The sequence below is a fragment of the Pipistrellus hanaki genome (assembly GCF_964339955.1).
Source record: "Pipistrellus hanaki genome assembly, chromosome: 5".
NCBI lineage: Eukaryota > Metazoa > Chordata > Mammalia > Chiroptera > Vespertilionidae > Pipistrellus > Pipistrellus hanaki.
In genome coordinates, this window is record NC_140507.1 from 24,775,663 (window position 1) to 24,793,163 (window position 17,501).

The following is a 17,501-nucleotide window of genomic DNA, read 5'->3' on the forward strand; positions in this document are numbered from 1 at the left end:
CCTGCCTGCCTGCTTGATTACCCCTAACCATTTCTGCCTGCCAGCCTGATCACTCCTAACCACTCTCCTGCCAGCCTAATTGACAGCTAACTACTCCCCTGATGGCCCAATTGCCCCTAATTGCCCTCCCCTGCACACCTGGTCACCCCCAACTGCCCTCCCCTGCTGGCCTAGTGATCTCTAACTGCCCTCTCCTGCCGGCCTGGTTGCCCCAACTGCCCTCCCCTGCAGGCCTGGTCCCACCCAACTGCCCTCCCCTGCTGGCCTGGTCACCCCAACTACTCTCCCTCCCCTGCAGGCCTGGTCTCCCCCAACTGCACTCCTCTACCAGCCCAGTCACCCCTAACTGCCCTCCCCTACTGGCCTGATTGCCCACAACTGCTCTCCCCTGAAGGCCATCTTGTGGTGGCCATTTTGTATCCATGTGATAGCCATCTTGTGTTGGAGTGATGGTCAATTTGCATATTACTCTTTTATTAGATAGTCTATTTCACCAAACTCCAAATTCAGTTGGTGTTTTGATTTAAAGTAAACCAATGATACTGGCACAAGTGAAACTTTTCTTTAGACTGAAAAACCTTAAAATGTTCAGGGTCGAAGATGCAAGAATTTAAGAAATTCTAAAAGCCAAGCAGAAGCAAAAAGAAAATTGGTGGACTGATGTCAAATGGGGGTTTTTGCAATGAGTCCAGACTCAATACAAATCTAAGTAACTTCAGTTTTATCAGTTTCCATAAATAGATAAAAACTAATGTAACCATTATTAGGTTGAAACACTAGAGTTTGCAAAAACATATAATACAGTCCAGATAACTACCTAGCTACTTTCCTCACTGCTTCCACAGCAGTTAATTAGCTTTAATAGATCCCTCAAGCCAGAGTGACCCAAAAAAACATTAAAAACCCACTAAGAGGACAACCTACATGGGTTGCTATGGGTGATCTTAATCACCATACAAACTCCACAGGAAAAAGACTACTTAAAGAGGCACAGTTGTTATAATAATGGTGGAACATGAACTGGAGGAAAGACAGGTTTTAGGGCCTCGGACATCATTACTAAACTGTACATCATGCTTCAGAAGCAAAAGAAATCCAACAGTCTACGAATCGTTTAATTGCAAGAGGAAGACAACCATTTCTTCTTGGACACTGATTTTTTTAAAGGAAAAAAATCACACTGAAAACATTTTTACTATCTTGCTACTTTATAACACAGTCCAATAAATCAAACTTTAGCTTGAGGTGAATTTTCTCTAATAAGAGAGATATTAAAGGGGGAGGGAATACTATAGAAAAAGGGAAATGAAAACATTTGGAAGAAGTTAAATCATCATATGGAAAAGGTTAAACTATCTTAACACTAGCAGGTATAGATCACCAGTCTTAGCAATCACTTTCTAACTACAAAGAGCCCTATTATCTCATTAATGCCAGATCTTACAAGTTTCTCTTTCAGATGCTGTTAAAATAAGAGAATTTAAAATCTATTATGCTTCATATGCACAAGTGCTTTTCAAATAGCAGACACCAGGTAACTGCTACCACCTTGCAGCGATTAATTACCTTCGATGACCTGGCAGCACCAGAGGAGTGCTAGTGCATACAAATGTAGTGCTGGTAAAAGAAAGTATGAATACATCACATATTTTAGCATTTCAGATAAAGATGTTTCTACAAGGTATCTGTTTCTTTTTTTACAACACAGAAGGAACATGTTGTCTTTTCTGCTTCCTGTCACACTTCTCAATGCCCATGAGCCACCTGCAGCAGTTCCTTCTGGCTTTTCCGGCTGTAGGTAGGAAACTAGATTTCCTTTTTTAACCTTAAATGGGCTTCATAAGGGAACCTGTGGGCTGCCCCTATGCTAGTAACGCATGAGCTTTAGTGCTCGGCTTTTGTAACATCTACTTGGGCTCGTTGCTAGTAAAAAACGTCCCTAGGGTCATTTCAAGGTGCATGCGTGTGCATGTGCCTGTGCCTGTGCGTGTGTGAAAAGTCACTATTCCTATACCCTTTCCAGTAAAATACTAGATCTTAGTACAGCATGGGAATTAAGTTATTTTGTTCTAGCAAGGTTATTTTTAAAATTCCCTACCAGTGTCTTTCTGACAAAAAGTAAGCCTCTAGCTAACTTTTAACTAGTGACATCTCTATTAAAGAAAAAAAAAAGAAGTCTCAATGAAAGAAAATATTTATTTTCATATAATGGTTTTCTAGCACATATTTAAACTTAATTAAAACTAAATTTCCTCTGAACCAGAGAAAGAAAATATTCTATATTTGGATCTAGATGGATAGTTCTTCTCCCTATCAATTGTCAAAAGAAATTCAGTCTCATGGGATATTATAGCTTACCCCTCTGGGTATACTGAAAATTAGTAAGGAAGTCATTAGAATTCCAATTGCTGCGCTAAGTCCCCAAACCCTTAATTTAGAGCTCTGAATCCTCTAGGCATGTCAGGAATAATTTAGAATCAACTAGAACAGTCCAGTCAGACAGAAGAGCAAAGAAACCCTACCCTGCACTCCAATGGGGGAAGCTCGCAAACCTCAGAGTTTTTGAGAACTCCTGAAACTCCAATCTAAGGCTTCTGACTCCCAAATTCAGAGAATTTGGCCTATAACCAACCTCACAGATCCAACAGCATTATTACCAAGAACTGCCTCGTTCAAACCATAACCCTAAAGATGCTTCATTTACACTTAGGATACACCATGAAACATTTCAGAGATTTTAGAAAATCAAAACAAATACAAACCAGCCTGGCCAAAGTGACTCAACTGGTTGAGTGTAGTACTATGCCCTGAAAGACTGCAGCTCAATTCCCAGTCAGGGCATGTGCTATGTACCAAAGGCAGCTGATACCGTTTCTCTCTCACACTGCTGTTAATTTCTCTCCCTCCCTCTCTCTCTCAGCATGTCTTCAGGTGAGGATTTAAAAAAATAACCAGCCTTGGCCGCTGTATCCCAAAGGCTGGAGTGTCAGCCAGCACACCAAAGGTTGCAGGTGCAATTCTGCTCAAAGGTTTCGGGTTGTTCCCTGGCCCTGGCTGGGGCCAAGTACAGGAGGCAATCAATCAATGCATCTCTTTCACATCCGTGTTCCTCTCTGTCTCTCCCCCTCCCTTCCACTCTCTAAAAATCAATGGGAAAAACATCCTCTAGTGAGGATTAACAGAAAAAGAAAAGAGAAAAAAAAAATCAACAAATTTACAGAACTTTAAATAAAGTCCCTAACAATTCAGTAAACCTGAAAAGTTCATGCTTTCTCTGGCCATTTGTTAGGTATTAGAAGCAAGATGAAGGTGTGCAGTTCCTTAATAAAGACTGAAACTCTTAACAGAAGAATGAAGAGAACAGAGCTGTGATCTGTCCACTTAAAAATTCAAAGCTACCTTTTGATTAGACTTAGAGAAAACATTATTTAAAGAAAATCTGTCCCCTCAGTATACTTTGGTTTAGGGCAGTGGTCGGCAAACTGCGGCTCGCAAGCCTCATGCAGCTCTTTGGCTTCTTGAGTGTGGCTCTTCCACAAAATACCTCGGCCTGGGCGAGTCTATTTTGAAGAAGTGGTGTTAGAAGAAGTGTTAAGTTTAAAAAATTTGGCTCTCAAAAGAAATTTCAATTGTTGTACTGTTGATATTTGGCTCTGTTGACTAATGAGTTTGCAAACCACTGGTTTAGGAAAAATCCAAATCTGCAGGTGATTTTAATGCCCTTTGTAAGAAGGTGAGCTATGGTACCCCCAAAGGATTAACTGACTTCTGAACCTGTGGTAGGTAAGAGTTAAATCCAAAACATGGAAATGACTATAAAATATAGTAAGACAGAAAAAAGGTGACAATTGTAATTACATAAAACTACAAAGAACATTTAATAAGCCTCTTAGAGTTAAGATGTTCTAGATACAAAGAAAGACCCATCATTAGGCATCAAGGCCTAGGCTAGTGTTGTCAATGTTCATGTGTGCTCAGACTTTGTAACCTAATTCAAACTCAGGGCATGCTTGAATTTAAGCACACAATAAACATAACCTTTCTTTTTTAAAAATCATAAACACATTGGTATTATTTATTTATTTATTTATTTATTTTTAAGGGAGAGTGGAGAGAGAGGGAAAGACAGAGAGAAATATCGATGTGAAAGAAACACATTGATTGGTTGCCTCTGGCAAGGGCCAAGGCCAGGGCCAGGGCCCGAGGAGCCTTAACCGGGATGGAACCAGGGACCCTTTGGTCCCAAGGCCAACGTTCTATCCACTAAGCCAAACTGCCTAGGGCCACACTGGTATTCTTAATGACTAAAATTAGTTCAAATAAAAGTGCATAGTTCCTTGAAGAAAACAACTTTAACCAACACAAAACTAAGTTCTTTTATGCTTGAATTTTTATAAGAAATGCTATGAATACACTCCACCTACATGTATCTGAGCTTATCTAGCCACTAAAGCCTTACTTGCATAAAAGTACACATGTAAAGTGTTTAATACGATATCTGATATATGGAAAAGTTGGTGTTAGTTTTTATTATGCATGCTTGAAACAAATTTTGGTACACTCAAGTTCTCATCATATTTTGCTGCTTAAAACTTTCAATGCTATACCACCAACTAGCAAATTAAATACTTTCTTTTCTAGAAACACTGGAGGCCCACTGCACGAATTCGTGCACATTGAAAGGAAATTAATTAGAAGAAATATTTTAGAGGCCAGAGAGGGACTGAGGGAGATTGGCTCCAGGGTGGTCGGGCCTGTCTCACTCAGTACCAGTCGACTGGACCCCCAGCAGCAAGCTAACATACTGGTTGAAGTGTCTGCCCCCTGGTGATCAGTGCATGTCATAGTGACTGGTAGAGCAGTTGACCAAAGGTCAGACAATTAGCATATTGGGCTTTTATATAGATACATTCCGAGACCTACACAAATCTTCAACATTGAGAACTCCACCCTTAGCATATGATTAGCTAAATAAACTATAACCCAACAGCAAATATTGAACAAAATATTGATGTTCAGATGGAGTTAGCCTTGAATTGAGCCAACATGTCACTAAGTTTAAAGTGCTGCTCTATGAATTCTATTGGCTCCACTGCAAATGGGCTTAGTATTCAAGATATTAGTATTCGGGACAGCTATTTGTTCAAACTGTGGTCCCTTGGGCAAGCTTCATAATTCTCATCCTGAATTTCTGCTCTCAACTCTGCCTCATGTGATTCTGAAATTCTTCCCCACCCAGCTAATTTCCACTAATATAAATGCTACCTTTAACTGTCCTGGCCCCTAGATGTTGCTCAAGATACCTAGGGGCCAGGCCAGGGCTGATCCACCATCCTCAAGAGTGTTAGGGGATAAAGAGTGAAGTCCAAGGAGGACCATTAGATTTGGTACCAGAGAAACCTTGCTGGTATAATCACCATCTGTTCTCTTTTAGATCAAAGAGCCTCTAACAGGGCTTAGTCCTCCTATTCTAGGTAGGAGAAAAAACCTTTTCTCCTCTTACTTTCGTTTAACACCCCCACCCCCCACCAGAATGGTAAAATCAGGGTGCAACCCTGAAACAAGGCACCAAGAAAGCATCCCTAGTTTTTAAGGAATGGAAGCCTTGGTGGGCTTGTTAGAAGTCCAGGCACAAGGAGTTCCTAAAGAACACATGGTCTCTCCGAGCTTGGGGGATTAGGGTCCTACTTAATTACAGCTGATAGGACTCTTCCCAGTATTGTCTTCTGGAACTGATACTACAATAAGCAGTGACTTCGAGATTTGAGATTCAAAGATCAAATCCCAAGACCCAGACAAATATCCCAGCACCCTGATGACTACTAAGACCCCGGCCTTTTCTGCACTATCAGAACATGAGATAATGTTTCCTCCTATGGCAGTTTGCCAACTTACCTTTTCCCACAACTTTTTGTAGAAACACCCCTCATGAAACCGGAAGCTGCTAAAAGGCAAGGACTGTAGTTTCATTACCTTCTCCATATCCCCTATCACAGGAGGTACACTCCACTCTGAACCTGAATAGAAATCTCAATTATCACATCCTTACACTGGGATTAGAGTAAAGTTTGATTTTTTTTTTTTAAATACCTTTAATAAATAAAGAGAACTCTGGTCCTGGGGAGATTTGAGAACGTTTCTGGCATCTGCCGAACCTTTGCATAGTTGATAAATCCTCTGAGAAACAGGAGGAAGCCTAATTTAAAAAAGAAAAACCAGAAATAAATTTATAACTTCTGCATTAAGTCTCCTCCCTGGAAATGTCCCTCTTGATAGCACTAATTCATCGTTTTTTCTACTAAAAGCTATCAAGACATGAGCAACTTCCTCCAAAGCTTTCAAAGGATTTCCACACCAAATTTTCCATTTCTCATTTTAAAAAAACAAACCCATAATATCAAAAAACAAATAAAAGCCTTTTGCACATTCAGAATCTAATTGGTCTAAAAGGAAATAAAAAACGATGGGGCTAAACATCTACATTTGAAAGCCTCAGTAAGAAAATTATCAAAATCTACCTTCTGAGTTCCAAAAAAGCATTCCAAGATAATTAACTCAAAACAAAACAAAAAAAGAGAGAGAGAGAGAAGTTATAAACTGATTTTCTCAAGTGGAAACAAGTTTCATCCTTTCTTGTCATGGTATTTTTTTTCTTGTCAACAGTACATAATGTTGACCACTAGATGTCAGGATCCCCTTACCTATTACAGTGATTCTTTTATTTTCAACTCTAACCTCTATTTCTTCATTCTTAAGAAATACATACAAATAGGGCACTCTGCCATTTACTTACCAGGCAGGTAAAAGAGTAAGATTGATTTGTATGGCTACACCAGATTCTACACATACACGGAGTCTGCACCTCTTGGAAGAGTGAGCTGGAAGGCGGTGTGCCCTCTAATGGGAGCTCAGACACTCAGCCCTCCTCCTTCAGAGATGGCCCCTGAGTCTTAGACACATTTTTAAACACCTTTAGACTTGGTCCTTATAGAAAAAAAACTCCAAAAAGGTTGGTTCTCTCTGCAAGAGAAGTTCCAAAAATGATCCAAACATTGGGTCCTGATGCACTTAATACACATCCAAAGTCTCACCACTTTCTGCTCAGTACTAAGCAGCAAGATAGCAAGAATGATCCATTATAAGGTATTATAATTTATATCTCATATCTTCAATATAAAGAAGGAAATCAGCCCATTAAACTTCTTTAAATTATCTACTGCCAATAATCAACATGAAAGTATGCTTAATGGCTCTTCTTTGGTTCCTTCAGGATTTGCTTAGATTGAGCTGGGGGGAAGAAGAGGAGTCAGCTTTTCTCTTAAAGACAGTTTAAGAATAAGAAAGGCAAGGAACTATTCCTCCAAAGTAACTCTCTGGCAGGTCATTTTTATTATTAAGCTTCTCAATAAAGATGGGGGAGGGGATCATATTTCTCTTTCCTTGGAATTACAATGACTATTGGTAAAGTAGGAAGATGAGTAATGGCATGATGGATGACTTGCATTTTCTTAATATAATTTAGGGTCAGCAATGCATGAGACAAAGAAGGTTAAGTCCTGAATGTATTAAGTACCTGCTGGGCATAGTGCTACACTGTTAGCCAGACCCATTAGTAGCACTGCCATCAGGGGTCTAAATTAAGGAGGCAGCAAAAAGGGCCAAACTAGGAAATAGGAGAAAGAGATGTCACAGAAGCAGAGCAAGGCAATTATACCATCTTTAATAGACATATGGATATAATGGCCCTGCTATCATTATATAGAAATGGTAGTGGTCTGTAATTATCAAAAATATTTTTTTTACAAAGAATGAAGAAGCCAACAATATTTACCTCAATGTTCATTTCTTTGCTTTAAAATATCTTAGAAAAAAAATTTAAATAAATATTTAGAGTAAAAAATAAAACCTTAAGACCAACCTGAAATGTCTGGTATTTAAAAAACAAAAACAAACAAACAAACAAACAAACAAAAAAACCTCTGCCCAACACAAAAGAAATTCTTATTTTTATAACAAACTAAAGAATTCTGGAAATCCAATAGTAGTTCTTTCAGAAATTATGTCTAACAGGGCTATATATTTTCTGTTTTCTCCTGACAGATCCAACACACATACTCATGAGTAGTTCAAGTGGTTACAATATGCTTATAAGCAATTTGGGGTTAAGCCTATGAGTTTATGGCAATAATTCACAAGGGGGGAAAAAACCCAGACTATAAAGTCTTTTTATCAGTGTCCCATTGGTCATGGGAACCTGAGAAGTGGATACAAATGAGTTAGGAAAAACCTACAACGGCTAACAAACATTTTATCGATATTCATTTTATTCAGATGGTGAAAGCCTAATTTTTAAGAGAGAAATATTTTTAAAATTATACTTATTGTTGGTTAATCTACCACTGAATAATATGATGAGGGTTTACTAAAAGTAATCTCACTTCTAAAATCTAACATAATCTTTTCTCTCCTTTGTCTGTGTTAAAAGCACTTACCTAAAACCAGGAACACCCACCAGAGCCAATACTGACCATCAAAGTATCCAGGGAAATAAGTGGAAAACTGAAAAACAAAACAAAAACAAAAACATTTCATAGCAGCTTAGCAGATATAATTTCACATTTTAACTTACAGGCACACAAAACATAAAAACTTTATTTTGTATATGAATGCTGACCTTTACTTCTTAAAAATAATAAAAGTGCCCTAGAAGGTTTGACTCAGTGGATAGAGCTTCGGCCTGCGGACTGAAGGTTTGATTCACATGCCAGTAGGAGGTGTGCAGGAGGCAGCCAATCAATGATTCTCTCTCATCATTGGTATTTCTCTCTCTTTCTTTCTTTCCCCTCCCTCCCTTTCCTCTCCAAAACCAATAAAAATATCTTTAAAAATAATAATAAATAAATAAAAGTATTTTTTATATTACTGGTTTGAAGTGCTTACAACATAAACAAATATATTTATTTTAATGGAAAAACAGTCTTGTCCTCTAGCCATGCCTTGATCTTGAAAACTTTCTCATGTACATAATGATAACCACATTCCTTTCACAGGGTGTTATTCTGGACAGTGGGAATTGAAGCCTCCTTAGAAGATTTCCCTGCTCATAAAGGGAAAAGGAAAAGAACCAACAGTTCACTTTTTTCTGTTGAGCACTGTGGATTTCTGTGACAATGCTTAACCTCAGGGAGGAGCAGCTATACCAACATGCTTAACAGTTGTCTCTGATGATGTCAATAAAACACTGATTTAACTAATCTCCATGTCAAGACTTGTTTTCTTAGATAATTCCTCCCCCGCCCCCTGCTGTTTTCCAAGCCATTTTGAACTAAGTTTTTGTTATCTGCTTACAAAGCCATCCTAACTGATACAAATTGATTAATTAAATTCAGTTTTTAAATTTAGTTAAAAAAAAAACAAACACCTGGTAATTTTATATTTCCTATTGGAGGCTTTGATGTTCAAAAATTTAAGTTTGTCTATTTAAAATCTGAGTATTAAAATATACTATTTTATTTCTTAATAAAATGACAATCAAGATTTAGAGAAAGAATTAGAAATCTCTTTAGGGTTTGGGATCTTAACCTCAAATCCATGTTTTAGATGAGTACATATTAGCTGTCTGGGGGGAAAGCCCGCAACTTTTATCAGATTCTCAAAGGAACTTTGGCTCTAGCTGGTTTGGCTCTGGATAAAGTGTAGGCCTGCGAACCAAAGGGTCCCTGGTTTGATTCCAGTCAAGAGCATGTACCTTGGTTGCAAGCTCCTCCCCACCCAGGCCCTAGTCAGGGTGCATGCAAGAGGCAATCAATTGATATGTTTCTCTCTCTTCCACTCTCTCTAAAAGATTAATGGAAAAATATCCTCGGGTGAGGAATAACAAAAAACAAACAAACAAAAAAAGGATATTGGAATCCTAAAAAATGGTAACTTCTTTAGAATAAATAAGTTTCGAAAATCCCAGTGGTCAGTCAACTCCCAAAAACAAATTATAATTTGTTTTATTTATTTATAAAGTTGTCAATAGCAATAAACTTACTTGAAATCAGAAATCAGAAGACACTTGAAGAGACTAGATCTTTTATAACTTTAAATTACTTCATGCAATTCTAACTTCCAAATCACTGAAGATATCTCTAATTTACTTTACAGATAAGAACCCCTAATGGAGCAGCACTTGTTAAACAGCTAAAGATAAATAAAAACTAAAATAAAAATAAAAAGTAGGTAGTGAAAAACCTGTAGGAGAGATGCCCCAATATTCACTAGATTTGACTACAAAACTGGTATGCGTGAACCAATTGCAACCGACTTAGGTTCAACTTCATGATACCAGAACAAAGACAAACCAAAAATCATTTTAAATGTTGACATAATGCAAATAAAGCAAATGAAAAAAACAAAACGTTCAAAATTATTCTATTTTTTTATTTCTATGATGCACGACTTACCCTGACAATCAAGATCCACTTAATTAGGGAGAGACCAAATCCTGAAATGGCCCCATACCTTCCTGCCGCTGAAGTGGTCAGGCAAAAAGACAGGAAAAACCCAATCCAGTTAAAGAGGAATGCCACTGTAAAAGCAAAAAGAAAATAGATGTCAGACATGTCCTATTACCCTAGAGCAAAAGTGTGCCCTCTGACTTGCTTTTGCTTAAATGGCTTTCCCAAGGATAAAAGAGAGCCCAACGTGCCCTCCACAACCCTTACCTCCTCCCCCACAGCACCCAAGAAAAATCCTCTCTGAATATCAGATGAAACACTATTATAGCTACTGCTGTTCACTTTCGAATATGCCTTAACTGTATACTCATGACTTTGCTGTATGTTTTAGACTTCAGTAAATAAAATAAATGCCTTAAACATTAAATTAATGCTCCCAAGTAATTTGATTCAAGACATTCATCTTCCTGTTTCTATAAATTTTGATAGTTTACATAACGTCACCTTTAAAAGCACTGCATTTCCTTCATATATTTTTAATACAACAAATAAAAGAAATAAGGTCGCTCACTTTAAGTGAGGCACATGAAAAGATAAATGCAAAACATTAAGAGGACAAAAATCATGCTGACTGATCTGTTAGAAAATAAAAGCTCACAAAAAACAAAATTCGCCAGGACCAGTTTGGCTCAGTGGATAGAGCGTCGGCCTGCGGACTGAAAGGTCCCAGTTCGATTCCAGGCAAGGGCATGTACCTTGGTTGCGGGCACATCCCCAGTAGGGGGTGTGCAAGAGGCAGCTGGTCGATGATTCTCTCTCATCGATGTTTCTAACTCTCTATCCCTCTCTTTTCCTCTCTGCGAAAAATCAATAAAAAATATATATATTTTAAAAATTCATCAGACAAAGGCACAGGTCAGGTACAAGTAAGAGCAAGGCTTAGGGGCCCTGCACACCAGAAAGATGAATGTGGCTCATGCATAAATGCAACAGCCCCATAACCACTTTAATTATTTTAATATTTTCCATAGAAATACATATAGTAGAAGACAAAGAGAAAGGATATTAATATAAAAGTGTACTAAGCTCTGACATTTCAGTAAAAGGCACCAATATTAGTTCCACTAGTTATTTTAATTCATTCAGATTCACCCATAATCCAAAGTACTCCGTCCAGTCTGTGGGAAGTGGCTCTGCTATGTGTATGTACTTACTGAAAAAAGTTAACATAAAAATCCCATCGTTTCCTATCCTCAGCTGGTCAGCATCATCAAAATCATCCCGACCCACAAAATCCTCATCCTACATGAAAAGAAAAAGAATAAGGTAAATGCACAATGAATTATTTCTAGGCAAAGGAAAGACATCTAGAAAAAGAGAGAGGGACAAAAGTAGTACCAAGGAGAAAACTTACTGCTTTGGCTCAATTCAAAACTATGAGCATTAAGGATCAGTATGGTTTTTAAATGTCATTTTGCACTTGAAACTTACATAATGTTATAAACTGATGCTACTGCAATAAAACTAAATTTTAAAAAGAGAACTAAGAGTAAGATATAATTAAAGAACAAATCTTTCTTCCATCTCCAGTTTCCTAAGTGATTTTTTCTTTCATTTTATAACCCAAGTTATTTAACAATATACTTCAAAAATTATAAAACTTTACAAAGTTCCGTGTGTGTGTGTGTGTGTGTGTGTGTGTGTGTGTGTGTGTGTCTTTTAAAAAGAGAACATTTACTTATACATCTGGCTTACATTCTAGAATGTCAGTAATCCAGGGCCTATGGAAGAGATACAGTTGAGTAGCTCAGGTGTTTTATGAGACTGACATGGGGGGGAAGGATGGCATCATCATACATGAAGAGTCTATAGGGCTGCCCATTGCTCAGCTCCATAATCATTTCTGTGGGAATCTAGGTCTGAAACAACCTCACTTACAATTTTATTGGCAGATCATATATCTTTCATCCTAACATGAAAACATAATATTGCAGGTCTAGAAGGAACATAATCTTGATCAACATTGACACCAACATACTGTATAGCCTACCTTTTCAACTGAGGTAGTATGTGTTGAGACATTGAAAAATAAGTGAATATAGGCTTAACAGTAAAAGTGGTGGACTTGTACAAAGCCAGTAAGGTTTCCTCAAATTAAACAAACAAAAAAACTTGAGGGGCAATCAAAACTTTCTCTGCACAGAAAAGGAGCTTGGAAACCCACAACAAGTGCTTCCCTGGGGGAGTTGGACATAAAGAAAAGGGAAGGCTCAGTGGCAGCTTCCATTTCTAACTTAACATGTTTCCTCTATTGTTTAAAATTTTTATAAGATTGTGTTTTTTATTTTATGTTTTTAAATACTAAATACCCAGTATTCTGACTTCATATTAGCAGGATAAATAAAGGCTTTGCCAAATTAGAAACTAATTTTTTTTTTTTTTTTGCATAATTACTCAAAGATATACATGCTACAAAAATACATGGAAGTGAACTCATGATAGTCTGACTTTCAATTTTTCAACCATACGGTGGTGTGAAAGTGATATGCATTAATAAAAACTGGTTAGGCTAAACTAGGATGTTTGTAGTTTAAGTGTGTTAAATGTATTTTTAACTTACAATATTTTCAACCATCAATGAGTTTATCAGGATGTAACCTCACCAACTGTTGCCAGGATAATGTTTCTAAAAATCATACGGGTCTGATCATAACCTGTTCAAAACTATAAAGGATTCTGTGTGACCTGCCCATAAGTCTAAATTCCTCAGCCTTGGTATTCAGAAGATTCTACAACTTACAAATCTTTCTCAAGCAAAACCAATGACTAAATCCACAGAACCTGCCTTGTACCTGGCTGAATTTACATCTGCGGCTTGGGCTTTTCCTTCTGGAATGCCTTCCTTAAAATTCAAGGCACAGCCGAAACCAGTTTGGCTCAGTGGATAGAGTGTCGGCCTGCGGACTGAAAAGTCTCGGTTCAATTCAGGTCAAGGGCATGTACCTTGGTTGCAGGCACATCTCCAGTAGGGGGTGTGCAAGAGGCAGCTGATCGATGATTCTCTCTCACGATGTTTCTAACCATCTATCCCTCTCTCTTCCTCTCTGTAAAAAATCTATAAAATATATTTTTTTAAAAAATTCAAGGCACATTTCAAATTCCATCTTCCCATAATCACACAATAAAAAGGCACAGTGCTTATGCTCATTGCTCCTGTGCTGCTGCTTAGATATGGGTATTGGGGGGTAAAGGGGGGTGTCTTTTTCCCAGATGGATTTATAGCTCTTGGCATGGACACTGCTTTATACAAAGCTTTCTATCTACCCATCTCAACATGCACAGCAAGTACATTGTATTTAAAAAAAAAAAAAAAAAAAAAAAAAAAAAAGAAGTGCTCTATATAGGTTTGCTGAATAAGAAAACTCTTTAAGATGTTCCTTGCCCAGTCAGCATTGCTCAGTGGTTGAGCATCGACTTATGAACCAGGAGAATGCCATTGTAAAAGCAGAGAGATGGAATCTGAATTCAAAGTTCGATTCCCCGTCAGGGCACATGCCTGGATTGCGGGCTCGATCCCCAGTGAGGGGTGTGCAGGAGGCAACTGATCAATGATTCTCTCTCATCATTGATGTTTCTATCTCTCTCTCCTTCTCCTTTCCTCTCTGAAATCAATAAAATCATATTTAAAAAACAAAAAAAGATGTTCCTAAATATGTATGTACACTTGTGAAATAAAAGTATTCTAAAGAGTTCTCTGATTAGTCAGCTCTAGTCTCTTGGTCTATTTCCATCGGACAGTTGCCATATATTCCCACAGGTCTTCAGCGTACATACAAGGACTCTGGCGTCTAGAATATCTGGGTTTGGCTTTCATCTATGTTACTTATTAGCTATATGACTTTGGGCAAATAGTACTCAAGTTTTTATATCTGTAAAATAGGGATAGTATACTAGTAATTCCTACTCTGTGATGTTAGTGAGAGGACTGGAAACAATATACAAAATATTGTATGAAAGCACCAAACATAGAATCAATCATGTTGTTTGTTTCCAATGAACAGAAGTTACATTAAGATTGTTTTGTCCTCAAGACAGCAAGCTTCAGGAGGTATTTTTTCCCTGGCACCTACAAGAACTGAATGCACATCACCATGCAGAATCAGCCTAATTAGCTTATAAAAACTATTATTTCTGCCAAGTAGGGGTTTTAGGAGCCCATCCCTAAAGATATGGTCTGTAAACAGCTCCCTACCCTAAGGCCTGAACTTCTAGGGGTTGTGCATTGTGTTACCCAGACTGAGCTTCCCTTCTTTCTCATCTTTCACTCTAGTTTCCTGCCAGAACTAGTCTAAAGTCCTGATCACCCACATTCCTGGAGACTGGATCCTGCTTCCCATTGTCTCAATATCCCAAGGCCCTATCTGTACCAGCTTCAACCTAGATGGATATTTAAACCACATCTACATCATTTACAAGTCTGACATCAAGAACCAAGGGTGCCCCCAAATCTCGGGCTGGCTTTTATCGCACCCACCAGCCCTCTCGTTAATTAACAGGTCAGATGGGGTCTGAATTCACTACTGCCCTACAGATGCTGTCATCTGCACTGGTGACACAAGGATTGCACTTATTCATTATCTCCATAGATCTCCCCAACAGCTACCTACCTAACACCAAAAACTGAAGTATGCAGAAGCAAGGGAAGTCAGTATATTTCCTAAAACAGCTCCTGCTCCAAGGCACTTCAGCCATCCCAGGAGAATTGAAAAAGTGATGATAGTAGTAAAGATACAGAGAAAATGAGCTGGCTTAACTAGTAATTTTCTTTTCATTTATAGCTTTTACCTTACCATTTTCAGGAAAAGATAAGAGTTTATTATCCCCAAAGAAAATATGCTTGTTTTTAAAAACTAGTTGTACTTTTACTAATCAATACAATTGTAAGTAATAAATCAAAGTGGCTAATAATGAAAATAACTTGATTCCCATGGACTTACTCTTCCAGGAACCAAAGGAACAGTAGCTTCAGCTTTGGTTCTCTCAGCTTCATCATAGCTGGGCAGTGTGGTAGCCACATTGTAAGATGGGGGCTTTGGATACCCAGACTCGTCTTTGTAGTCAAAATACACTGCAGAATTAAAGGAAGTTACAATTATCTGATGATTAGCTGAACGGAGGGGGGAAAAAAGATTTTCACTAACTTTGGCAATAAAAAACAGGCACTCCTCTAAGAGCACATGTACATAATTGAATCAAGAGATGGATATAGACAAATATAAGAATATGAGAATGATTTGTAAATTTATCTACTTCTAGCCCAATCGGTGTGGCTCAGTGGTTGAGTATCAACCTATGAAACAGGAGATCATCGCTGGGATTCCTGGCCAGGGAATATGTAGGGGGCAAACAAAAGGCAGCCGAACAATGATTCCATCTCATCATTAATGTTTCTATCTCTCTCTCCCTCTCCCTACCTCTCTACAATCAATAATAAAAATATTTTTAAAAAGAAAGAAAAAACAACTTCAGGTGAAATGCAGATGTAAATGGGAAAAGTAAAAGATCAAGTCTTTTAGAAATAAACACAGGAAAATGTGTTAAAACTAATCTGCCACCTAAGAAACTTGGGTGTTTTTTTCCCCAAGTCAAAATAACTATTTAACATACATACATAAATATATGTATGCATGAGGCCCAGTGCACAGATTCATGCAGCAATGGGATCCCTCGGCCTGGCCTGTGGGGATCAGGCTGAAACTGGCAGTCCGACATCCCCCAAGGGGTCCTGGATTGCGAGAAGGCATAGGCCTCTAGAATGAATGTATGATCTTTGGTTAATCTCTTTCCACCCTCCCCCCTTCTCTCTCTGAGATTCATCAGTCTGTTCCATGTTTCCATGCCTGTGGTTTCTACTCCTGTGTTGAGCGTCTGCCCCTTGGTGGTCAATGTCGTAGCTACTGCACAATAGGCTTTTAGATAGATAGATAGATAGATAGATAGATAGATGCATGTATACATATACACATGTGTATGTATATATTATAAAATATTCCATACAACTTCCTATCAAATTTCTTTTTACTTTTAAATCAAATCATACTAAAGTCACATCACAAACAGAAATGTACAGTTTGAATTAGCCACTGCCAGAGTAATTTTTAACACAAAAATAATATTGATATCTACTATTTAAGTTGAGGAAAAACAAGAACATTTAAATTTCCCTATTTCAAAAGATTTTTTAAAAATGGAATCCATCCATATAGATCTCATATAATTTTAAATTTCCATGAAAAATTTAATGACAATCTTTTCAAGTTTATTTAGTACCAAAAAAATCCAGTATTTTATTTTTTACTGTTAAATTTTATCTATCACAAATTAAAATAGGTAAAGTGAATATACAAAACATTGCTTTGTTATTTCTCCCCCCTCCAAAATGGGTGTTGCTTTCTGTTTCTTTTTTCTCATAAATGGACTAACTCCACACAGTTCACACTTATCTTAAAAATAAGCCATGTTAATTTAACAAATGGTGGAAGGCTATTTAAGCCATTAATAAAATTTCCTTTAAGAGAGAGAGAGAGAGAGAGAGAGAGAGAGAGAGAGAGAGAGAGAGAGAGACCTTATTTCATAAATAATTTAAAAATGGTCTTGAGTAATTTATGATCTCTAAAAACTATTTCCCTGACCTGGAACTAAAAGAGTTCATAGAGACCTTAGAACATAAGTGTTTGTTTTGTTTTATGTTGTTTTTTAAGGCCTCTGTAGTTGGCTAAAATGCCACAAAACCCAAAGACCTTATTCAGGAGAGAACTCTTCAGGCCTTATTCTAAAGTTTCTTTCTTTATGCCCAATCTTAGGAACTTTGGTTATTTGCTATTGAGGCCCACAGCAAGATTAACAAAAACAAGAGAAATAGGTTGAGGACCTCATGCTAAAAGCAAAAGGAGATGATATCTGACAAACCAGGGAGGAATTAGGCTCTTGAGTCAAAAGTTCTACAAATCCCAGTGAATAAAGGAATCACCACTAGAGTACAGAAGAGAATACCTTCCA

The 17,501-nt window shown here is 37.7% G+C and overlaps 1 protein-coding gene across 1 annotated transcript in view; it reads right to left on the minus strand.

Moving 5' to 3' along the window:
• Positions 1–17,501, minus strand: part of NDFIP1 (Nedd4 family interacting protein 1) — a 40,404-nt gene that overhangs the window by 2,459 nt on the left and 20,444 nt on the right. Inside the window, exons 3-7 of the mRNA XM_084885020.1 lie at positions 15,440–15,570; positions 11,657–11,744; positions 10,449–10,573; positions 8,493–8,559; positions 6,091–6,196 (exon numbers count right to left, since the gene is read on the minus strand). Of these exons, the coding sequence (XP_084741146.1) occupies positions 6,093–6,196; positions 8,493–8,559; positions 10,449–10,573; positions 11,657–11,744; positions 15,440–15,570 (515 nt within the window). The 3' untranslated portion in view covers positions 6,091–6,092. The remainder of the gene's footprint in view (positions 1–6,090; positions 6,197–8,492; positions 8,560–10,448; positions 10,574–11,656; positions 11,745–15,439; positions 15,571–17,501) is intronic.